The 26,064-nt window shown below is 45.9% G+C and overlaps 1 protein-coding gene across 8 annotated transcripts in view; it reads left to right on the top strand.

Annotated features, from left to right (window-relative positions):
- Nucleotides 1–26,064, top strand: part of LOC139048367 (uncharacterized) — a 223,067-nt gene that overhangs the window by 33,912 nt on the left and 163,091 nt on the right. For all 8 annotated transcript variants that reach the window (XR_011507643.1, XR_011507641.1, XR_011507642.1 and 5 more), the window contains exons 2-3: nucleotides 5,222–5,291; nucleotides 10,704–10,789. Coding sequence is in view for 2 of the 8 variants with exons in the window: in XM_070522752.1 (XP_070378853.1) it covers nucleotides 5,222–5,291; nucleotides 10,704–10,789 (156 nt within the window). In the remaining 6 variants the exon portion in view is untranslated. The remainder of the gene's footprint in view (nucleotides 1–5,221; nucleotides 5,292–10,703; nucleotides 10,790–26,064) is intronic.

Below are 26,064 nucleotides of genomic sequence, written 5' to 3'. Positions count from 1 at the left end.
AGTGAAGAAAAAGGACGGAACCCTACGTTTCTGCGTCGATTATCGTCGATTGAACAAAATCACGAAGAAAGACGTATACCCCCTCCCACGGATAGACGACGCATTGGATCGGCTCTGCAATTCTAAATACTTCTCATCGATGGACCTCAAGTCTGGCTCTTGGCAAATAGAAGTCGACGAAAGAGATCGCGAAAAGACGGCCTTCATCACCCCAGACGGCCTCTACGAGTTCAAGGTTATGCCATTCGGACTGTGCTCGGCGCCTGCAACGTTCCAGCGCGTCATGGACACCGTGTTAGCAGGATTGAAGTAGCAGACCTGTCTCGTTTACTTGGATGATGTCGTCGTCTTCGCCGGAAATTTCGACGATCACCTGAGGCGGCTTGCGACAGTACTAGACGCCATCAAGTCATCAGGGCTCACTCTGAAACCGGAAAAGTGCCGCTTTGCTTACGATGAGCTCCTGTTCCTAGGCCACGTAATCAGCAAATCTGGTGTCTGCCCAGACCCGCAAAAGACAGCTGCCATCGCACAGTTCCCGCAACCCATCGACAAGAAGGCAGTGCGTAGATTCCTTGGCATGTGTGCCTACTACAGGCGCTTTGTCAAGGACTTTTCACGCATCGCCGAGCCGTTGACACATCTAACTAAATGTGATGTTGAATTCAAGTGGGAAACGCCGCAGGCCGACGCATTTGAAGAACTCAAACGACGCATGCAGTCGCCACCGGTACTTGCGCACTTCGACGAGTACGCCGATACAGAAATCCATACTGACGCCAGTAGCCTAGGCCTCGGTGCCGTTCTAGTCCAGAGGAGAAACGTAGTCGAACAGGTGATAGCTTACGCTAGCCGGTCGCTGTCAAAAGCGGAAGGCAACTATTCTACGACCGAAAAGGAATGTGTCGCCATCGTTTGGGCTACAGCTAAATTTCGCCCTTATATTTATGGCAGGCCATTCAAAGTCGTCAGTGACCGTCATGCGTTGTGTTGGCTAGCGAATATAAAGGATCCTTCAGGACGACTGGCACGGTGGAGCCTCAGACTCCAAGAATACGACATCACTGTAACCTACAAGTCCGGACGAAAACACTCCGATGCCGATTGTCTATCACGCGCACCCATTGACCCGCCACCGCAAGATGACGAGAATGACGGCGCCTTGCTTGGAATGATAAGCGCAGAAGACTTCGCCGAACAGCAACGGGCAGACCCGGAGCTAAAAGGCCTCGTCGAATATTTGGAAGGGCACACCGACGTTGTCCCCAGGGCATTTAAGCGCGGATTATCTTCCTTCACGCTTCAAAACAATCTACTCGTGAAGAAGAACTTCTCCCCAGTCCGCGCCAACTACCTTCTTGTTGTCCCGTCAGGACTTGTCCGGAAGTATTGCACGCCCTACATGACGATCCGACCGCTGGACACCTAGGATTTTCCCGGACACTATCGAGGATACAAGAAAAGTATTATTGGCCGCACCTGACCGCCGACGTCGCCCGTTATGTCAGAACATGCCGAGACTGTCAGCGACGCAAGACACCGCCGACTAGGCCAGCCGGATTACTACAGCCAATCGAGCCTCCTTGCCGACCATTCCAGCAGATCGGGATGGACTTGCTGGGACCCTTTCCGACGTCAACAACCGGAAATAAGTGGGTCGTCGTGGCGACGGACTACCTCACCCGCTTCGCTGAAACTAAAGCACTGCCGAAAGGTAGCGCAGCCGAAGTGGCGAAATTCTTTGTCGAAAACATCTTGTTGCGACATGGCGCCCTAGAAGTCCTCATCACCGACAGAGGAACGGCCTTTACAGCGGAGCTCACTCAAGCCATTCTGAACTACAGTCAGACAAGGCACAGGAGGACAACGCCCTACCACCCGCAGGCGAATGGTCTTACGCAGCGGCTAAATAAGACCCTCGCCGACATGCTAGCGATGTACGTCGACGTCGAACACAAGACGTGGGATGCCGTGCTGCCGTACGTAACATTCGCGTACAACACGGCGGTGCAAGAAACAACGCAGATCACGCCGTTCAAGTTGGTTTACGGCAGGAACCCGACGACGACGCTCAACGCCATGTTGCCGCACGTCACTGACGAAGAGAATCTTGACGTCGCTGCCTATCTCCAGCGCGCCGAAGAAGCCCGACAACTCGCCCGCCTACGGATCAAAAACCAGCAGCGTACCGACAGCCGACACTACAACCTCCGACGACGCTTCGTCGAGTACCAGCCCGGCCACCGTGTTTGGGTATGGACCCCGATACGCCGACGAGGACTGAGTGAGAAACTACTGCGACGCTATTTCGGACCCTACAAGGTCATCCGACGTATTGGCGCACTGGACTATGAGGGGCGCCTGTCTTTACGAGCTGGTTTAGCAGGTGTCATTCGTAACGAATTCATTTGAGCCTCCTGAGCTCTAAACTGCGTGCGGGCTGTTATGCGGGGCAAAGCGCAAAATTTTTCCTTTCATATGACAAGGAAAATAAGGTGGTTAATTATTGTTGTATTTTGTAAGAAAATTTTGCTCGTTCTCACCAGTTTTTTTTTACTGTTTTCTTTTCTAAGGGAGCACCAACAATCCGATATGGCCTCGCACAAGCGAAACAGGTCTGATACCAGGTAGCTGCAGTTGGTGGGGCTAATTTCTTGGTATGCAGGTGCGGTTGTTGTCTTGTACCAAAGGGGACCCTGATGATGCAGCTTTAAGTAGGGATGATAATTTTGTGTGCCCTGTCATGGTTTGTGCAACTGTACAACACCTGCAACTGTCATGCTCGCCCTGTTATACGGGCTTTGACTGCACATGTAGTTGAACTCTATAACTACTGTAGTTCCTCATTTTCCAATGAGTGCAGGTTTGACATCATATGCTGCTTGTTCGGGTGCTGTAGGCTTGTGTTCTGAATGTTGTACTCTTAAGTGGTTGCATGATACAATTGCCCTGGTGTGTTTTCTATTTCATTTTGAGAGGACTTTATATCTTCGCAGCAGTGATGGCATGGGAAAGAACTACAGCTCTTCTTACTATAACATCTATTTTGTTTTCAATGTGCAGGTGGTGAAGGGCTGGCGTCTGCTAATCAGGCAGGCTGTAAGCCCAGTCAAACGACCTCGCCAATTGGTTGCCAAGCGCGGCCAACCCACTAGTGACCATGACAAACAAGAGCAAACTGAAAGAGCAGAGGACAATGTTCTGCGTGCTTTAATAAAATATGACACAAACACAGTGCTGTAAATTCCTTCACAGGTTACGCGCCAAAAGCTCACACGTTTTCTAGCATATAGCGCGCGGTTTGTACAAACGTAATAGCGTACTTACCCGATGTATTCGCTTCTGCAGTCTGCACAGCAATCAGTGTGGCTATTGCGGACTTGCATGAGGTCTTGAAGTTTAATTGAATCGAGACAGCCAAAATAACAGGCTAGAAAAAACGCGAAACACGCCTTCCACCCAGTAAAAAGCCCAAGTTTCGCTTTAGCGCCCGGTCGCGTCTCCCGGCGTGGCAGCCCAGGCCTGCTACTTCGCGGCGCTTGGGATAGATGGCGCGACCGGCGCTCATCAATATGGCGGCGCGCTTTGAATTCACGGTGTTCTGGTGTATAGCTCTCACATTTTGTACGTATCTTCATATTGCGTACGGCTTGCGTGTTCAATAAAATATTGACAAATGAAACTATGCCAGTACAAGCGCTCATTCAGACAGCGTGTGTAGTTTTCGCAAAACAAAAATACGGAATTCTGTCTGTTTTGTGCAAAACAATGTAGCGACGCTATTATTACAGTGAAAATTTCCGTAAAAATTAAAATGGGGAGCACTTTCGTATAATAACGGAAACCCTTGCCGTACATTTGAAATACCACATACTTTCCGTATTTTTTCCTGTTTTCCTCTGCATAATGATGGATATATTTTACAGTGTACCATACCACGCCACATACTGGCTTGTGCTCGGTTTTTCCCCTCACTTTCTTTCATATGGACGAGAAACTTCCGACACTTTTGACAGAATTCTTTCTTACAAGCTTGACTTACCTGAAAGTACCCCGCTGTTCGAAGCTGTTCGACCTGCAAAAGAATACCTCCCGAATGCCGCCCGCCCTTTTTCTACCGAGTACCAGTGGCAGCAGCAATCCCGTGTACTGGACATTTCCACGCACTTTTTCTTCTGATTATTAGTGTACCTTAGGGTACTCACTACCACACCCGGTCTCTCCAAGAACTTGTCGGTGCACGTCATGTGCCCTACCACGTGCAGCATCAAACGTCTTCCGGTACTTACTTCGTGAATCCAGTCGCACTGTGGACCGGCCCGCGCCATCGCGGCAGCGCAGTTGTCGACGTCCATCGCATCCGTGCAATGGTCTGCTTGTTGTGCCTTCGTCTCACACCACCAGGATGACACCTTTTTTATGCGGAGGGTGATTGTAGCGATGAAGAATGGCCGGTGTCTATGCAGCATCGCCAGCAGCATGCGCTCATGCTCGTTGTACTAGGCAGAACATCCTTGACTGATATCCGTTCGCCCACGTCCCGCTGCAATTAACCGCATATCATGTGCTTTAATTCTCACGTCACGTACAAGTTTTACTTTCGGGTACCTAAGAAAACACCTTTACACCGTTTTAAGAACGATTGCTGCTACGGGAAATGCATACCTCAGGTATGTATTGCAAAGGCACGGTGCGAATGTGACGCCTCTCTGCACTCATCGCTGGCGTTGTGGGAAGGGAGTTGAGAAAAGATTGGTGGCAACGGCGAGCGAGGGTTCGTCTCGTGCAACCGGTGCGGCGACATCACTCCTTTCAAGGGGTGGCGCCAGCCTAGCGAGAATCGAGGCACCTATCGAGGATTGCAGCTAGGACATAGTCAAGTTCTTATTGGCAAAGGTGAACTGAGTTGGGTTCTAAAAGAGACGAAAACTGAAATTAGCAAGTTTCAGGAACATTTATACAACGGCTCAAATAGCAGAAAATGCTTTGAAATCACACCGACATACTCGTGCAGGGGTTCCAAAGGGGAATAACAAACAAAATGAAGTTTGGCACAACTTTTTACCCAGCAGCAGAAAGTTGTTGGCGCCAGCTAGAGGTATGCCTGACATCAGGCAATAGTACGACATTTAGCAAATCCAAAAGAGAGTCAGCTTATTACATTCATGCAAAGTGTTCGCTAAAATTTTTCCCGTCCGGCATGCCTTTCCTCTATTTGCAGGTTCAGAGCGGATATCGTTTTTTCAGTACCATTGCTGATGCTACAGAGCGACGAAAGACGGATAGCTTAGGTGAGTGCTCCTTACTTCTTGTAAGTTACTCAAATGCAGCGCTCCTTTTTATACATATAGTGAGGACATTTCCGAGATCCCGTTGATTGGTAACATCACGGCGATTGGTCGCCACAACTACTGATAAGCAACCACCGCTACAGGACGCTGCAGCTGTGATGATGACAGACTTGTTCCGTGGTGCTCTGCGCACCTTGACGGATGCTTTGGCTTGACTTAATAAGCCAACACAACTCACAGGGAACTTGCTTTGGGGTTTGGGTTATTTGGGCGTTGGCACCCCGCCGAGCCCAAGGTGAACCGATGAGTGCTCGAGGATGATAACCGCTATTACCAAGTTTGGGGAAAGATTTTCGAAGAACCAATTTCTAATGTCGCTTGATTCGTAGTGCTGTAAACCTTCGTATATCCAAGCAAAGTTTCCTTTGCCTCTTCCCTCGACTTTTTCATTGCTGCTGTCGTCCTATCCGCCACGTCGGTGGATGGTTGAGAATGCATATAATGTACAGGGTCCTCAACTCTAAGTGCGAACACGGCGCAGCGCGGTCTCGCTCCACGGAGCGCTAACGAGCATCGAAGCTAAGCGGTGCAGGCGCGCAGGAGTTTGAAGGCGGGGATTCGTGTCGTCTGCTAAAACACGGTAGCGCGATCTCTCTTAAAAGAAAACCCACGACAGGAAGACCCACCTCCTAGCCCCCGTGTTCGTGCGCCGATTCGTTCGATGTGCTGCCGCGTTGTGTACGCTGGCGCTCCGCAAAGCGCGGCCACGCTGCGCAGTGTTCGTACTGAGAGTGGACGACGCTGTATCTGGTAGGGCCGCGGGAGAAGCATCTGTGAGCCTTTTCCAGCGAGAACTTCGTGATCATCACCCAAATTCTTTCAAATGTTATCTGGTCATTGCCACAATGCCCTCTCAACTGCCTGGCCATCGACAAAATTCCCTGTCGACGGCTGTAGTTACGCGTTAAGCGCGAGGCACATGGTGCACGTTTCCATGCGATGGGTCGTACGGCGCGTCGTGTGCGACTTGCCGCATGCGGTGATTCGGGGCGCATGGTACGAATGAGCGAGCGGTGTGTAGCTCCGCCCAGAACCGGCGCCCTTGCGTTGAAGTTAGGAATGCTGCGTCACTTCGAGGAGAAAGTGAAAGCGAACGTATTTGCACAGCTCTCTTGTTTGAAACAAGCGATGACAATATAAACACGTCTACGCGAACACACTAGAGGTGTCGACTCCGTTGACAGTCGCCTAGGGGCAGGTTCCTAGCCATCGCTCGCTCGGTTACCAAATCCGACGCCGGTGGCGCTTGTGACACGATCCTTTGCAGCTGGTATAGCAATAAGTGAACGTTTACTTTATACGGCGGATGAAAATACTATATTTACTTCGTATAGCTGCCCTATAAGAAGAATTTCTTATCGCAATCAGCGCTCCGCTTTTCGTGCGTAACAGCGACATGTTTTTTCTGAAAACCTTACTGTTCCTGGGAAGGTATGTTCAGTTTAATAATAAATATCATGTTATCCTATTGTCGCAGCACTGCGCGACTGAGGCAGAGAAAGAATAAGTAGAGTATGCGCGCGTGATCTCGAGGTACTCTGCGCTGGCTGGGCCTGGCCTGTAGCTTCCCTCTCGGATTTAGTTTCATCTTGTAAAGAAACATCATTCGTAACATCTTTGGTGGACGTGTGCGGTAAAGCTTGGACGATCCTGGACGACCAAGCTCTACCAACTGTCCGACGCAGTAGACGCTTTGCCGGTTTACGACCGCAAGCAGCGTACATGGCCGATTCCGGAGAAGGCAATGATGACCCCACCTGTGGCGGACCAGACAGCACTCACTAAGTATGGACAGCTGGGCTAGTTGGTTATGATTAGCATTGTGAAACATAGTTCCAGCACACATTTCAACAAGGACGAGGCGAGAAGTTGAAGTCCGGCGTTCGTGTTGTCTTTCTCGCCTCGTCCTTGTTCAAATGTGCGCTGGAACTATGTTTCACAGCAATCACGCAGGTCAGGCTGGCTACTGGACACCGCTGCGAGAGCCACCCACCTTTTCGGGGAAGGTGAACGAAGACGTCGACGACTGGCATAAACACTACAACAGAGTGAGTCGCCACACCCACTGGAGCACTACGAAGCAGCTTGATAACGTGGTTCTTTTCTCGCTGGAACCGCGCTCCTCTCGTTTGAAAACCACGAGAACGTTCTGACAAGCTGGGATAATTTTGTAGAACAATTCACCAAGTGCTTCGGGGACCCGATCTAAAAGAAAACGAAAGGCTGAGCAGACGCATTCCCGACGAGCTCAATTACCTGGCGAAACGTGTACAACGTACATAGAGGCTGTTCTGAAATTAAGCGGAATCGTCAGCGCTACCATGACAGGTGAAGACAAAGTAGGACATCTGTTTAAAGGAATCGCTGAAGATGTCTACAATTTTCTTATAACGAAGGAAGATCTTAGTACTCCGTCTGACCTGAAGAAACACTGCCGGGCATTTGAAGCGCTGAAAATGAGAAGGATTGGGCCAAAGTTTGGATGTTTGGACAATGTCCCAACCCATGACGACATCTCCTCGGTATTCGGCAAGTGGTTAAAGAAAAGCTTGAACGCCTTAAAGTTGTTGACGACGCTCATGTGTGCCATCAGTGTGCATTTCATCATCGTTCTCGTGTGCCACCGGCCACCTGGGCACCTCAGAGTTGCCGAGAACCTCGCAGGACCTATGCTGATCGTACGGAGGGCAGCAACTTGCCACCGCAACCGACAAGTGTGGGACGCCGACAAGATGCACCACAACGATTCGTTCCGTGGACCCTTCCTTCCTACAAGCAGCCTGAGAGCACGTTTCTTCCCATGACACCGATGTCACCGGTGCCACCCGCGACAAGCCGCGAATCCCGCATTTGCTACAGCTGCGGTGTGCCAGGGCACATTGATAGGTATTGCCACCGCCGCCAGCAGCGAGTTCCACGGTTAAATTTCTACACCCCCCCGTACACGCTGACGAGCCCTGGCCGTATCCCAGTTCCTTCCAGCGGCTGCAGCAGGGACGCGCGAACCGCAGTGACTCCCCCGTTTCCGTTCATAGCCTCACACCATTACCGACACGACAACGACGCTCTCCATCACCTCGTCGTCGCTCGTTATCACCGCCGCCGCTGGGAAACTAGTTGGTGTGACCGACGGGGGTGAGGCCGGAATATGTTCATCTTTATCAAGACCCCCTTGTGTAAAATTGTTTAAAAACAAAGCGTGTGTTTTAGTTGACAATGTGAGTGCTTTTCCTTTAGTTGACACCGGGGCGGCAGTTTCTGTTATGAGCCTGTCCTTCAAAAATCGTCTTGGACAAAAAGTTATGTTTTCTTAGGATCGGAACGCTACCTTTCGTGGAGTTGGTGGGGAAATGTAACGCCCACTTGGGGTCTGTTCTGTTTCAGTTATGATAGGGGACCAGGCATTTCGAAGTGAATTTACTGTGCTTGAACGTACAACGCATGACATTATTTTAGGAATTGATTTCTTGCATGAGTGGGGGGCAACTTTGGATTGTGGAAGTGGCGCGATTTCTTTTCGCCGCGACGCGCGAACTTCAATGACAGATAGCACCAGTGATGCCGCAAACGTTCTCCCCATGTCACAAGATGTGTGTTTGCCCCCGCAGACTGCAATGTTTGTACCTGTCAATACTTCTCGCCCTCGTACGGGTTCTTGTTGTTGTTTAGCCGAGCCCGATTATAACAATGCACTAAAAAAAAATGTGATAGTCCCTCGCTCCCTCATTGTCACCATTGATGTTTGTACTCATTTGTGGACAGTGAACGTTTCAACCCAATCCATAACATTGCCGCTGGGACTTAAACTGGCAAGCTTTGATAATCAAGCCATTGTCAGCGTCGGAACGGTCCAAATGTCAATTGCCGAAGAAAGATCCAACCCCGATTCCAACCATGATAATTCTGCTGACTTTAGGCGCATGATTAACAAGTCGCTGTCTTCTAGTGAGCAGTGTCTGTTGGAAGCTGTGCTCGCTCGCTACGCCACAGTGTTTGATTTTGCTCAAGGCCAACGAGCGTCCAATACACCAATAGTGCCAAGCACGAAGTTACTGGATGTGCGCCGTTCATTTTGCTGTACGCACGCACTCCCCAGAGCTTTCTGGACACTATTCTACCTTTATCGTGCCAAGAAGATCCTTCCATCGCCCAAACTCTGTGTCGTGCTGAGGAAGCACGTCGACTGGCGCATCTTAGGACGTTGTCCTCACAAGGGAACAGCAAGATTCTTTCAGCAAGATTCTTTCAGCAAGAACAGCAAGTCAGCTTTACTCCCGGTGATTATGTTTTGTTGTGGACACCTGTTCGCAAAAAGGGATTGTACCGCAAGTTTCTCGCCACTTACACCGGACCATTCGTTATACTCAGCCGCTTGAGTGATGTGAACTATGTCGTCGCCAAAGTGACGACAAATAACCGGCGTTCACGTGCGACGCAAGCTGTTCACGTGGCCAGACTCAAGCAGCACCATCACAGGTCCCTTTAACTCACTCAGCGAGCTTCATCTGCCCCCGGGGAAAATGTCGCAACACTGCGCGACTGAGGCAGAGAAAGAAGAAGTAGAGTGTGCGCGCGTCATCTCGATGTACACTGCGCTGGCTAGGCCTGGCCTGTAGCTTCCCTCTCGGGCCTCGTTTCACCTTGTAAATAAACATCATTCGTAACACTATTAATTGCGTGCTGAGCCACTTGAGAAATAACCGGCAGCAAGAAAAGTGGATGATCCACATTTTCGGTCATCACTTGGCCCAGCTTTTTAGAGTACAATAATATGGCGTTATTTTACTAAAAGAAACAGCAAAAATGCAAGTTGAAAGATTGACGCTGCAGAAGTAAGCGAATATGCTGCAGTGGCTTTATTAGGTAAAATGTTAATGCCATTGTGAGCGTAAGATTCGTTTGATTTAAGAAACAAAATGCAACACTTACTTCGACACTGTCAGGTGGCTTCAGAAATATTGTTTAGGGCACATCTTGTGGCAGGAAGCCTTTGAAACAGTCTACCATAACACTGTTCCACACTGGGAAGCCAGAAGCCAGAAAATGGGAGCTAAACGAATTGAAAGTGCTTTGCCTCTATGTAGGACATCATTTATTACGAAGTGCTCGGTATCGCCTCATACTGACTTCTGAATTCTTCCCATGCTTCAACGAAATATTGTGTGGCACTCGTAAATGTTACATTACAGTATTCTGTTTTAGCTTTGCGTAAGTGAGGTTTTAATCTTAACTTTTTTAGGTTGGATACATTTTCCTTTACGCGCGTGAAGAAATTTTGAGAATGGCTATTGTTTACGTTCAGTCTCACTATCATCTTTTGCTTGCATGTTTTTACCCTCTTCTTCACTACAGACAATCCCTACGAGAACATCGTCAAGATCCTGGGATTTACTTTGAGCCTCCTGCTATTTCCTTCTATGTTTTATGCAGTTGACAGGGCAAGTATATTTTTTCTGCTCGCATATTTCCCCTAACTGAAAAGCTAACGAAAGTGAGAACGTTTGTATACTTTACGGACATGATGGTGATGCATCTTGGCGAAAGAACGAGTGTTAACGATCGAAATGCGATCGAAAGCTCTTCTGGACGTTGTCTAAGTATGCGTAAGATTTATACCACTTGCTTATCTCCATGGAGACCATATTATCCATATGGTCTCCATATTATCAATGATATAAAAGTTGATCCGGCTAGTATAAGCGACAGAGCAGCGGCGACACCAACTGCTGCGGATGGAGGCAAAAGCTGAATTTATGATGCAAGCAAACTACTGCAGCTACTGGCGCCTGGTGCACTGATGATTGACTCATTATAGGCCGTTACCACTCTTTAGCGCCTTACCCATCCGCGGTGAACCATTATCAACCATGATGAACCATATTCCGGAGCCGGCTGCGTATGGCGAGGACATGCAAAGGAGAAAAGCGGGGACGTAGGACGCAGCCTTCCTCCATCGGTGTAGAAGACTCGGGTGAGGCAGGAAGGGGCCATCTGCTCTGGTGGGGGCTGCCTATGGCGCGGCCCCGCGGGTCCTATCCTGAGAGCTATCTATTTATAATTAACTATAGTAATGATCCGGACAGGCCGCCATTGGAATCTGAACCTGGCAACGTTTAACGGTAGAAAGGTTTCTAGTGAGACGAGTCTAGCAGTGCTATTGGAAGAATTAGAGGGCAGTGGATTGGATATAATAGGGTTCAGTGGAGTTAGGAGGACAAAAGAAACACATACAGTGCTAAAAAGCGGGCACGGCCTGTGCTACCGGGGCTTAGCAGAGAGACGAAAACTAGGAGTCGGATTCCTGATTAATAAGGATATAGTGACTATCGCACAGAAATTCTATACCATTAACGAGAGGACGGCAGGTGTTGTTGTGAAACTTAATAAGAGCTACGATTGAAGGTCGTACAGGTCTACGCCCCTACATCCAGTCATGATGACCAGGAAGTCGAAAGCTTCTCTGAAGATGTGGAATCGGCGATGGGTAAAGTCAAAACAAAATACACTGTACTGATGGGCGACTTCAATGCCACGTTAGCCAAGAAGCATGCTGGAGACAAGTCAGTGGGGGAATATGGCATAGGCTCTAGGACTAGCAGGAGCGACTTATTAGTAGAATTTCCAGAACAGAATAATATGCGGATAACGAATACCTTCTTCCGCAAGCGGGATAGCCGAAAGTGGACATGGAGGAGCCCGAACGATGAGACTAGAAATGAAATAAACTTTATACTCTGCGCTAACCCTGACATTATACAAGATGTGGACATGCTCGGCAAGGTGCCCTACAGTGACCATAGGATGGTAAGAACTCGAATTAGCCTAGACTTCAGCAGGGAACGGAAGAAACTGGTACACTCACTTTCGCTCACTTTAAAAGCAAAGATCTTGTCCTTTCTTCGGCTCGTAAGTTCAAAGGTACGTGCTATGCCGTTGCACAAGATCTCGCCCCAAGCGCGCGCCTTGCCCAGAAACGCCTCATCGAGTTTGGAAGGGCCCGTAAACTGCGGTTCAAGTTGCGACACGAAAAGCTTATAGTAGGTGAAAAAACCTACTACTTCGACCACACTACTAACCAGGTCATTGAGGAACGCCTTTAGCCATCATTGAGACCAAAATGTACACCGCAACCACAGAACTGTCAGCCTTTATCATTCCTGCTCGCTAACATTCGAAGTGTTGTTCCCAAGCGTGATGCACTGTCCAGTCTAATAGGCTCATCTTGCGATGCCTTACTACTAACAGAAACATGGCTTAACACGTCAATCGATGATACCGAAATTCTCCCTTACCTCTCGCATTTTGACATTTTTCGGAAAGATAGACCCGATAACTCACGCGGTGGGGGTGTATTAATCGCCACTAACCGTAACCTACATTGTTCACTTGTAAACCTCTCTTCACAACTGGAAATGATTTGGATTCGATGCATTGCTACACACCCGCACATTCTGATTGGTATTTGCTATCGGTGCCCTAGTACCGACAGTTCTTTCACGCCTTCACTTCATGAAGCCTTAAATACGTTAACAAAAACATATCCTAACAGTCCTGTCCTACTGTTTGGCGATTTTAATTTTCCAACAATTGATTGGTCCGATCCTGCCTCTACATTATCTAAAACCAGCCCCGGTGGTGATTTCTTAAACACGTGTATGACATTCGGTTTAACGCAGCTCGTCACTGACTCAACACGCGTCACTGCTCACTCGTCCAACGTTTTAGATCTTGTATTAACAACTCACCCTGATAACTTTACCCCTGTCACCTTATTGCGCGGTTTGAGCGACCACCTGACAGTACATGTTTCGTTTCATTGCAACGTACTAAAGAAACAAAAAAATCGGAAAACACCTACACTCTATGATAAAGGCGACTATGTCAGCATGAACCGAGAATTATCTGAGTACTTCGATACGTTCGCCGCTAACTTTCAACTAAATTCTTTCGAGTCGAACTGGCTGCTTTTCAAATCAGAGATGCATCGCCTTATACGTCTTTACATCCCCACCATTACAATAACAGAAAGAACAACATCACCATGGTTTAATGTATTCCTCAAACGACTAAACAATAAGAAAAAACGGTTGTTTCGACAAGCCAAACGATCTAATTCTTCTTGCACATGGCAGAAGTATTACGCAGTCGAGAAAGAATACGACAAGTTAACCTCTCAAACTAAACACAAGTTTCTTTCTACCACTTTACCAGCTATGCTACAAACTAACCCGAAGCGATTTTGGAAAACTATTAATCCTAATCAGCGGAATGAGATTTCACTTATCAATAGCTCCGGTCCTCCAATCCCTGAGAACGAGGCTGCGGATCTTCTTAACAGAACATTTAGTTCAGTTTTTACTAATGAATTACTTGATGGCCTGCCCGATCCACCATACTTCGCATATCCGCTCATGCAAAATATCACATTTGATCCCATCGGCAATGTCAAAGTAATTGAATCATTGAAGAACTCGTCATCTACAGCAGTAGACGGTATCAATGCCAAAGTTCTAAAAAATACTAAACATGTGTGTAGCCTGTTTTTATCACTCATATTCCAGGAATCGCTTAACAGCGCTTCAATTCCACATGACTGGCAGGTGGGCAAGGTCATCCCAGTCTTCAAGAAAGGAAGCCGATCATCACCGAGTAACTACCGCCCTATTTCCATAACAAGCGTGTCTTGTAAAATAATGGAACATATTTTATACTCGCACATTGCTAACTTCCTAACATCCGTCAATTTTTTTCACCCAAGTCAACACGGTTTCCGCAAAAATTATTCCTGTGACACTCAACTTGCTCTTTTCTTGCACGACTTACATTTAAACCTAGATCGTAACATCCCGACTGACACAATATTTTTAGATTTCGAAAAAGCATTCGATAAGGTCCCTCATGGTCGTCTCTTAATAAAGTTATCGCGTCTTAACATTCATCCTTGTGTTCTAAGCTGGATTCGAGGGTTTTTAACTAACCGTGAGCAATTCGTATACGCTAACTCCCATTCTTCATCCTTAACACCCGTGCTTTCAGGCGTACCTCAAGGTACCGTACTTGGTCCCCTCCTTTTTTTAATATACATCAATGACCTACCTTGTAATATTTCTTCTCATATCCGACTCTTCGCCGATGATTGTGTGGTTTACCGAGCAGTTACTAACTCCAGCGACCATTTGGCATTACAAAATGACCTATCGCGCATACAAAACTGGTGTACCACTTGGCTCATGTCATTAAATGTAGCTAAAACCGTGTTAATGTCCATTCATCGTCGTCGTAACTACGTTATCCCCAATTATAGCATCAATAACACGCAGATTGCAACAACGCATTCATTCAAATATCTTGGTGTGTACATCTCGCGTGACTTAACTTGGACCTGTCATGTTAACCACATAATAAACTCTGCTAATCGTACTCTAGGTTATCTACGCCGTAACCTCTTCCTCGCTCCTCCCTCTATTAAACAACTTGCTTTTCTAACCTTTGTGCGGCCTAAGCTTGAGTATGCCGAAGCTATTTTTGACCCCCACCACAATAACCTTATAAAAGCCCTCGAGTCGGTTCAGAACCGCGCGACACGATTTATCCTGTCAACTTATTCATACAATACAAGCATCTCGGCACTAAAAGCCCAAATAAACCTACCCTCTCTAGCCTCACGCCGTAGAATAGCCCGTCTTAATCTTTTTCATAAATTCTTTCATTCCTTGCCTTTTGACAACCCGTACATAAAAAGAGCACATCGCATTGCCCGCACCAGTCACTCTAATACAGTATATCCCCCACAAGCTCATACCGTTACTTTTCAGCAATCATTTTTTCTGCGCACAACACGAGACTGGAATGGCCTGCCCGCCGAAGTTGCCACTATCATCGACCCACTTGCATTCAAGCGACTCATCGGAAATATCCCTCTGTAATTTGTAGTATCTCTTTGTCACTAACTCCCCACTCCCTCATGTAATGTCTCAACAGAGACCTTTGAGGAAATGAATAAATAAATAAATAAACAAACAAACAAATAAATAAATAAATAAATAAATAAACAAATAAGAAGCCGATCAATGAGTTAGCGGTAAGAGGGGGAATAGAGGAATTCCAGATCAAGCTAAAGAACAGGTATTCTGCTTTAACTCAGGAAGAGGACCTTAGTGTTGAAGATATGAACGATAATCTTATGGACATCATTAAGGAGTGTGCAATAGAAGTACGTGGTAACTGCGCTAGACAGGACGCCAGTAAGCTGTCGCAGGAAACGAGAGATTGGATCAAGAAATGCCAATGTATGAAAGCCTCTAACCCTAGAGCTAGAATCTTACTGGCAGAACTTTCCAAATTAATCAACGAGCATAAGACAGCTGGCATAAGGAAGTATAATATGGATAGAATTGAACATGCTCTCAGGAACGAGGAAGCCTAAAAGCAGTCAGGCAAGTATAAGATGTATGCGTTTAGAGACAAAGCCGGCAGTATCATTACTAGTATGGATTAGATAGTTCAAGTGGCTGAGGAGTTCTATAGAGGTTTATACAGTACTAGTGGCACCCACGACGATAATGGGAGAGAGAATAGTCTAGAGGAATTTGAAATCCCACAAGTAACGCCGGAAGAAGTAAAGAAAGCCTTGGGAGCTATGCAAAGGGGGAAGGGAGCTGGGGAGGATCAGCTAACCGCAGATTTCGTGAAGGATGATGGGCAGATTGTTACAGAAAAACTGGCCACCCTGTATACGCAATGCCTCATGACTTCAAACGCACCGGAATCTTGGAAGAACATTAACATAATCCTAATCCATAAGAAATAGGACGCCAAAGACTCGAAAAATTATAGACCGACCAGCTTACTGTCTGTAACCTATTATGATCTCTTATGAATATGAATACTTCATCTCTTGTCAAAATGATAGTCGCGAAATTTGGAAAAACTAAATGTTATGCTAAATCGAGCTTCGTCGTCACATGCAAATATTGAGATTTGTAAAGATGTCAATATCATTCCGTGTAAATTGCTTCCTGATCGTTGTATTTTTTTTTGTTAATGCAGCTGGCCTATGTGTCCATAGAAATGCCATCCGCTATATTCAGTCAGGTGCCCGGAGAGTATATTCTTATATCCTACTACTGAATCTGAGCTAGTCCATTTGTTTTCTGAGTTACGTAATACCATGTCGTGTGACATTGACGGCATACAGATTACACTGGTAAAGCAGGTTTTGGACATTATATCGCCTGGTTTAGCATACATTTACCACCTCTGCCTGAGAACTGGGGTATTTCCTGCCAAAATGCAGACAGCTAAAGTACTAGCACGTTTTAAAAAGGCAGTAAAACTGTGATTTATAATTAAATACTCATTTCTATACTGGCAGTATTTTTAAAAGGACTTGAAAAGTTATTATTTTGGCGTATTTCAGATTTCCTTGAAAAACTGGCGGTTCAAAAAACTGTTCACTGACTGTCAATATGCTAGGGTACTACGGTATTCGTGTTATTTCTTTGGATATAGTGAAATCTTATTTAAATCAGCGGAATCAACTTGTTGAAATTATTGGCATCTGCTCGCAGTTCAAGCAAGTAACAGTTGGTGCTCCCCAAGGGAGCATATTGGGCCCCCTTCTTTTCAATATATACGTAAATGACGTTGTTCTTGTGGTTAGTGAACCCAAAATACATCATCTATGCAGATGATACTACGGTGCTTTTTTCATCGAACTACATTGCAAAGCTGGTTTCAACTGGAAACCCTGTTCTTGAAAAAATGCAGAGATGGTCACAGTATAATTGCTCAAAAATTAACACCGACAAAACGAAAGCTATTTTATTTCAACCAAGAAATAAAGGTGTGAACTTAGAGACCGACATTATAATAGGTTCTTCAAGAATTGAGCTTGTTCAGTCTGCGAAGACGCTAGGTGTATATTTTACTGCCATATGTTATGGACTGATAACATCGGCTTCCTTGGAGGCGAACTTGCGCAAGACGCTGGAGCGCTCTTCAGTTTAAGACCGCTGCCATGCAAGGTCAAACTTATTTTGTGCAACGCACTCTTCCTGAGTCACGTACACTACTGCTGTCTCGTGTGGAGTACGACATCTGCTACATACATAAACCGGTTATTCTTGCTTCAAAAGAAAGCTAATACGTAGCATGTGTATTGCTGCATAAGACGCTACCACTGCACCTTTATTCAAACAGATGAAATTACTCACACTGCATTCTCTGTTAGAGTTCAGGCTGTTACTAGCCTATCATAAAGAAGTAAAACAAAGCCAGTCTTAGATCACGTCATTAGCGCAATTAATTCGAAACAGAACAGAATACAGTACACGGTCACCTGAACACTGGTATGTGCCGCATCCTTGCACTAACTATGCTCATCAAATGTTGCAGCATCGCTTACCACGCCTGTTAAACGCGCTTAAATGCAATAACATAGATGTCACTTCTTGTCCTATATCGCATTTATATGAGCATTTCAGGGATTTTCTAACACGAATTAATTTGTTGTTTCGACTGTTTCTGAGGCAGACTGTCGTTACAGATCTCCATTTGATATTAGCCTCTGTCAGCGGCTCAATCATGTCCTATTCTTTCGTTATAGAGATTACTTGGTTAAAGGTTCTATCACCGCTTCTGTTGCTCTAGTGTACACTGTGGATTGCGTAGTTCTTTTATGGTCTTGTAATCTCTTTTTTTTTACATTGCATTTCTGTTTGCTGGCCTAATGTCTAAGCCAACTTGTCATTTTTTTGCCTATGTATTGTCTTTGTCGGTCCTGAATCTCTGCCTGTGCCTTCTGCTGCTGCCCTCAGACCGGGTTTAAGGCCCGTCAAGTTGCTGCGAGCAACTGTATCCTTAAATCCCCCATAAATTGTATGTTTATGGAAATAATGGCATATATATGTTGCCTACAAAGCATTTACTAAGGTTATCGCAAATAGAATCAGGAACACCTTAGATTTCTGTCAACCAAAAGACCAACCCGCCGTGGTTCCTCAGTGCCTATGGTGTTGGACTGCTGAGCACGAGGTCGTGGGATCGAATCCAGGCCACGGCGGTCGCATTTCGATGCGGGCGAAATGCGAAAACACCTATGTACTTAGGTTTACGTGCACGTTAAAGAACACCAGTTGGTCGAAATTTCCGGAGTCCTCCATTACGGCGTGCCTCATAATCAGAAAGTGGTTTTGGCACGCAGAACCCCACAATTTATTATATTACATATATTGCATGTACATATACATTACATATATTGTCTGATTACATGCAGCGCCACCTTCAAGGGGACAATAAGGTTGTCCTTACGGGGGATTACAATCTACCAGGTATGAAATGGGATTCGTACGATGCTGGTGTTGTCGATAAGGACAGCGCTGAGGCATTACTTGATATGGCCTTCAATAATGGTTTAAAGCAAGTCATTCAGCAGCCTACACGCGTCACTTCGTCCAGCAGCACAATTCTTTATGTAACTTTTGTGAGGGAAAACATTCCTGTAGAGAGCATATCAAGGGAAATAATGGACAGAGTTTCCGACCACAAGGCGACCAAATGCTCTCTATCACTTCCGTCGTCAGCACACTCAGAAAAAATTGATCACACGAATATATGATTCGAAAAACGCCGATGATGTCAGCATTCTCGACCTTTTTGATTATCACTACCCCAATTGTTCTTGTCTTTTCCATGATAATTCTGTGACAGTAAATGAATTAGAGGCGAAATTTAAGACCTATGTACGGCACAGTTTATCAAACTTTGTACTCATGCAAAAAAAAAGAAAGTGCACGAAAGAAACCCTTGGATCGCAAGGAATATAATACATATGAAACGTAAAATGTCAAGGCTGACGACATGTAAGAATAAGACATCAAATCCCTGCCACTCTGAGAAAATTAGCAAATTGGCACATGTGTTGAGAGCAGTGATAAAACAAGCAAAACATACATACATGAACGTCACACTTAGCAACTTCACCAAGAGTGCTCCTCAAAACTTTTGGAGATATTTTAACGCGAACACGTATAATCAAAGCAATTTGCCGCCTAAGGAGGCTTTCCAAAGAGCAAATCAGCTCAAACACTTCTTTAAATCCGTTTTTACACAAGACAAAGGAACTTCACAAGATATAAACCATCAGCCAACGGGAACCGGCGACATACTTGGTGATACAGAGCTAACGGAATCAGGTACACTTTCACTGCTGCTTATCATCAACATGAAAAAATCTTGCGGCCAAGGTGAGATTCGAAATACTTTTCTCAAGAGATACGCAGAATGGGGATCTAAATATCTCTTACTTATCTTTTAAAAATTTCTAGAATCGCCTGATGTGCCCAAAGACAGGAAAATAGCAAAGATTGTACCGATTCTCAAATCACCTGACGCAACAAAGCCCATCAAATTATAGACCGACCTCGCTAACTTGCACATGTTGAAAAATTCTTGAACACATCATATTAAAGCACATCATAACCTTTGCGGAAGATAATAACTTGCTTAGCAAAAACTAACATGGTTTCAGAAAAGGACTGTCTACTGTTACGCAACTGACACACACTGTGCACGATCTCGCTCTAAAAATTGATAACCGTAGGCCCACTCACATAATATTTCAGATCTATCAAAAGCCTTCGACCGGGTATCCCATCCTAAACTCCTGGGCAAACTACAGCACATTCTCAGATCTGGCAACATAATAAACTGGATAAAAGCTTATGTTGCAGATTGACAACCGTACGTAGAAATCGAAAGTAGGCAATCTGATTGGATAGACATGTCATCCGGACTACTGCAAGCAACAGTCTTAGCACCAATTCTCGCTTTACAATACATCAATGATATGGCAGGTAGCATGAAATCAACGATGCGCATGTTTGCAGATGATTGCAATATATATAGGAAAATTAGGAACCGTAATGATAAGGTAACACTAAATCACGAGCTTGCGCAAGTAGCAAATTGGGGTCAGGCATGGCAAATGAAGATTAGTTTGTAGTTTGGACATGGCTGTTTGTATGAGAGTAAGCCGAAAAAAAAAACCCAACGAGAAATCACCTACTTGATCGAAAACCAAAAAATAAAGATAGATAAATATTTGGGCATTGTCCTATCCTCTGATAGGACAATGGGACAAACATGTGTCACACATATAATCTAAGACGATGAGCAAAACGAGAACAAGGCGAAACAGTAGCCAACGTTTCGACAAGGGTTCTTGTCTTCTTCAAGGCCTTCTAAGGCATTTACAACACTTTGTTCACTTAAACGCTCTTTAAACTCTGCCTCACCAGACACTAAGATGCTAGCCTACACCTCATTCGTTCGTCCTATACTAGAATGGGCTGGCTCCCCCATACCAAACAATGCATAAAACGCCTAGAAGCAATACAGAGAAAAGCCATCAGATTCATTTACAATAGGTACAACCATAATGACTCTCCAACAGAACTCCGTGATAAAGCTTCCCTCCTGACTAATTGCAAGTGCGCTAAATTCTTGCGCCTCAAGTTTCTCTTCCACCTCCTTAACGGGGGCTGCAAATTAAACAGTGGTGCATATGTATCTTTCACTGAACAGCCAACTACTATAACTAAACATCTTAAACACTTAATTGAATACAGTTTCTACACAGACACATTCAGGTATTTTTTGTTTCCTCAATCAGAGACTGGAATGCATTGCCTAGTGTATTATTATTTGCTCACTTGACGATTTCCTTCCTATGCTGAAAAAATATGTCTATGAGTGCGCATTATGATTTATCAGTAACACCTACAGACCCGCATTTTGTCTCTAATTGGTGTCGATGTACTTTTTGGTTGTTTACCTTATGCTTCTGTATTTCTGTTCATTAACCTTTGAGGACTGGCTCAGAAAGGTCACACCCTTTTATTGTATTGCTCAACTACGTCTTCCTGTGAACTACAATATTAACAAGTGTATAAGGTTGTCATTTTTATTTTGATTCAATGTATTTTCCCATGTCCTGCAACAGCCTCCAAATGGAGGCTAGCGGTATGTATGAAATAAATAATGAAATAAAAAATAAATTTACCCAAAGGACCAGGCAGGATTCCGTAAAGGCTACTCAACAATGGACCATATTCAAAGTGTCAAATAGGTGATAGAGAAATGTGCAGAATACAACCAACCCTTATATATAGCTTTAATTGATTACGCGAAAGCGTTTGATTCAGTCGAAACCTCAGCAGTCATGGAGGAATTACGGAATCAGTGTATGCGGTATGTAAAAACACTGAAAGATATCTATAGCGGCTCCACGGCCACCGTAGTCCTCATTAAAGAAAGCACCAAAATCCTAATAAAAAAAGGCGTCAGGCAGGGAGATACGATGTCTCCAATGCTATTCACAGCGTGTCTACACGAGGTATGCAGAGACCTGCATTGAGAAGACTTGGGGATAAGAGTTAATCGAGAATACCTTAGTAACTTGCGATTCGCTGATGATATTCTCGTGCTTAGTAACTCAAAGGACCAATTGCAATGCATGCTCACTGACCTGGAGAGGCAAAGCAAAAGAGAGTGCCTAAAAATTAACCTGCAGAAAACTAAAGTAATGCTTAACAGTCTCGGTAGAGAACAGCAATTTACAATAGGCAGCGAGGCACTGGAAGTGGTAAGGGAATACATCTACTTAGGGCACGTGGTGACGGCGGATCCGGATCATGAGACGGAAATAATCAGAAGAATAAGATTGGGCTGGGGTGCGTTTGGCAGGCATTCTCAGATCATGAACAGCAGGTTACCATTATCCCTCAAGAGAAAACTGTATAATAGCTGTGTCTTACCAGTACTAACGCACGGGGCAGAAACCTAGAGGCTTACGAAAAGGGTTCTACTCAAATTGAGGACGAGCTATGGAAAGAAGAATGATGGGTGTTACGTTAACGGATAATAAAAGAGCAGATTGGGTGAGCGAACAAACGGCAGGTAATGACATCTTAGTTGAAATCAAGAAAATGAAATAGCCATGGGCAGGACATGCAATGAGGAGGGAAGATAACCGATGGTCGTTAAGGGTCACGGACTGGATTCCAAGGGAACGGAAGCGTAGCAGGGGACGGCAGAGAGTTAAGTGGGCGAATGAGATTAAAGAGTTTGCAGGGACAACATCACCACAATTAGTACATGACCGGTCTAGTTGGAGAAGTATGGGAGAGGCCTTTGCCCTGCAGTGGGCGTAACCAGGATGCTGCTGCTGAGGATAATGATACTTTCTGTGAAGATTAATACCTAATTAGGACTAATGGTGTAATTAGGCTCAATGCAAGAAGTAACCCAAGTATCTCCAAGCGATGGCAAACAACATCACCTTGTTGTTCCGCAAGGTCGCAAAAGAAAACTGCTTCCTATCTCTCTTCACAAATTCCTCCTGTTCGCCCAGTCAACGTGCTTTCTGTAACCGTTGAAGGTGTTCCCGCGTCAGCTCTCTTCGATATCGGTGCCGCCGTGTCTCTTCTTCGTAGATGTGTGCTCGCGGCTCCAAAAAGTAGACATCTCAGGCACATTATTATGCAACCGCTAATGTAACACCCGCTGAAATGGGCTCCTTTAAGGAAATAAACTGAATTGAACTTAACAACTTTTCTGGGACCCATTTCGCGGAGTACTAATAATGCATTCATTCACCCCGATGGACAGTTTACTGCTCGTGTATCCATCGACGGCATTCCCCACCACATTGAGATTATTGTGCTTCCTACGTGTGTTCATCAAGTTATCTTGGGCTGAGACTTTTTACATTCGGCTTTTGCCGTCGTTTCACGCAGAGAAAAAGTTGTACATATCAGGGATACAGCACTTGCACCTATTACGAACTCTTCATCTTCATGCATGAATTTGGCTGTAGCCTTACGTGCTGCGTGCTGGTCACGAAGACGTTGCAGCCGCCACCTCCAGTCACATCGCCGACAGAGACGCTCTAGTGGCGTCTTCTCCACGCTGTATTCCTCGCGGAATTCTTATCGCTACGTGCCTCGTCCCGTTTGCAACACAACCCCTGCCACACAACCCCACATCCGGTGATGCCCAAAGGAATGAGTGTGGCTACCCTCGCCGAGCCTCAACCCATCCCTATGGTAACGCAGTGCTCTTCTTCAACGCCAGCACCCACTTCAGGCTTCCCCCAGCCATCCTCGATCCTTACCTAACAGCTACTCAGTCTGAAGCCATGCTGCCTGTTTTGGTGACGAACGAAGCCTGTTTCGACAGCTGTTCCCCTGTGCTGAGCCAGACTTCTGTGACCCCACAACGCATCCAAACCGATGGTTGTGATGTTATATGATACCGGCCTTGTCGTGTACTGCCGTCCGAACGGAAGGTCATTGAACAACAGGGTGCTGATATGCTTGCGCGCAACATTATATGCCCTTCCTCTAGATCCTGGGCTTCTGCTGTGGTTCTGGTAAGGAAATAATGTGGTACCGTTCGCTTCTGCCTCGATTATCAAGCGGTAGTTAGGATCACGCGCAAGGACGTATATCCCATACGTCGAATTGACGACACTTAGGGCAAACTACTGGGGGCGGAGTATTTCTCCAGCCTTGATCTTTGATCAGCGTATTGGCAAATTCCGATGAACGAGACTGACAAACAAAAGACCGCGTTCACTACATCGCACTGACTTGTGAATTTAACGTGATGCCATTTGGCCTTTGATACGCTCCTGCCACATTTGAACGCATGTGATACACTGTTCTTCGTGGTCTAAAATGGAAGACGTGCGTCTGCTATTGGGATGACATTCCCGTCTTCTCCTCTAACTTCAGCCAAGATTTTCAACGATTAGACAGCAGTACTCGAGTGCCTTGCAAATGATTCATACACAAAAATGCACATTTCCAAGCAAAATTATAAAAGTGTTGGGCCATGTCGTCTCAAAGGCTGGAATCAGCCCAGACCCTGAAAAGATTACTGCTGTTATCCAATTTCCTAGCCCCTAGCAGCAGAAAGACTTACGTAGTTTCTTCAGATTGTCGTCCTATTTTCGTTGGTTTATCTGCTACTTCGGTGCAAAGCACCTCCTTTACGCAAGCTACTTTTTAGCGGTGCCTCTTTCACATGACTGCAAGTCGACTTTTCAAGCTCTCAAGCAACAGCTTATTTCTGGACCAGTGCTTCGCCACTTCGACGAAACAGCCTCCTCCTCCCCCCCCCCCCCATGCATACTGCGGCAAGCGCACAAGTTATTGGAGCAGTATTTCTGCAACGTAATGCGACCTCTAAAGAGCAAGTTATAGCATAGTTACGCTTTTTATAGCTGACGGGAACTACACCATCACAGAGCAAGAGTGTCTGGCTATTGCTTGGTCGATTAAGAAATTTCGGATATACATTTAGGCTGCCAGTTTACCATCGTTACCGACCACCATAGCCTGTGTTGGCTGTCATCAATGAAAATCTTGTCAGGACGCTTAGGACGGTGGACGCACCTCCTGCAGGAATATGACTTTACAATGTCGTACAAGTCTGGCAAAAGTCATCACGATGCAGATGCATTGCCTCACTACCAACCCTCGCTCTCTCCCAATAACGCGCCGCCGTCATCCCCTCTACGTCGTTACGACGCTACACTTGCCTCAGACCAGCTCTCATTAATGTCTCTGGACCAAGTTACACTTTCATCACGGTCAGATTTCGTCTTGGTTCAGCGATCCGACTACTACTGCTGAACTCTCATGGCTCGGCTTAGTGGATTCACCGAGCCACGCAACAGTCGCTTGCGACGTCAGCTTCGACAAATTCGCCTTCAAGATGGTGAACTACACAACTACGCTTACCACCCTACAGGTAACCGGTGGGTTCCAGTCCTACCTAGCTGATTTCGCCTTCGAGTATCAAAGGAATTTCATGACGACATATCAGCTGCCCACTTAGGCGTCCACAATACCTACGACAACAGCAAGAATCACTGCTTCTGGCCTGGCCTATCTACAGCAGTGGCCAACTACGTTGCCTCTTGTACGTCATGTCAGCACCGCAAACGCTCGACGTCACTTCCTGCCGGTTACCATAATTTCTCTCTTGAGCGGACGCACCTTCTGAATTTGTTGGCATTCATTTATATGGTCCCTTGCCTTTGACACCTTCCAGTCAACGTTGGGTTGTCACTTCGGTCGACTAATTAGTAATATATGCCGAGATTGCACCTCTTTAATCCGGTACTGCTTCTTAGGTCGCGTACTTATTCTTGAGCTCAATGGTCTTGCACCACAGGGCTCCTCGCGTTCTCCTGAGTTATTGTAAGGCATTTCTTTCCCCGATTCTTGAGGAAATTCTTCGGGCCACTGATACCGTGCCCAAATCTACTTATACCTATGATCTGCAAACCAGCGGCCTTACTTAGCGCTTCCACTGCACGCTGTCTCACCTGATTTCTATGTACAACCCTCCTGACCACACTGACTGGGATAAAGTTGTTCCTTTTGTGACATTCGCATAAGGGACTGCTATTCAACGGACTACCAGCTACAGCCTCTTTTTTCGTGGATATGAAAGATCTCTTTCGTCTGCATTCGACAGAGAATTCTGTTTTGCACCTTCTTGACTTAGCGCGTCCCTTCCAGAAGACTTTGCTGCCCGAGATGTACATTGCCGTGAAATCGCTCGCCGAAGGACGGAAGCTACCCAAGTTGAGAGGAAGCTTCGCTACGATTAAAAACGCTATGTCGTCTTGTTTTGGACT

This window comes from Dermacentor albipictus, chromosome 8, assembly GCF_038994185.2.
Source record: "Dermacentor albipictus isolate Rhodes 1998 colony chromosome 8, USDA_Dalb.pri_finalv2, whole genome shotgun sequence".
Lineage (NCBI taxonomy): Eukaryota > Metazoa > Arthropoda > Arachnida > Ixodida > Ixodidae > Dermacentor > Dermacentor albipictus.
Note: the sequence above shows the minus strand (reverse complement) of the source record. Positions and strands in the feature narration are given on the sequence as shown.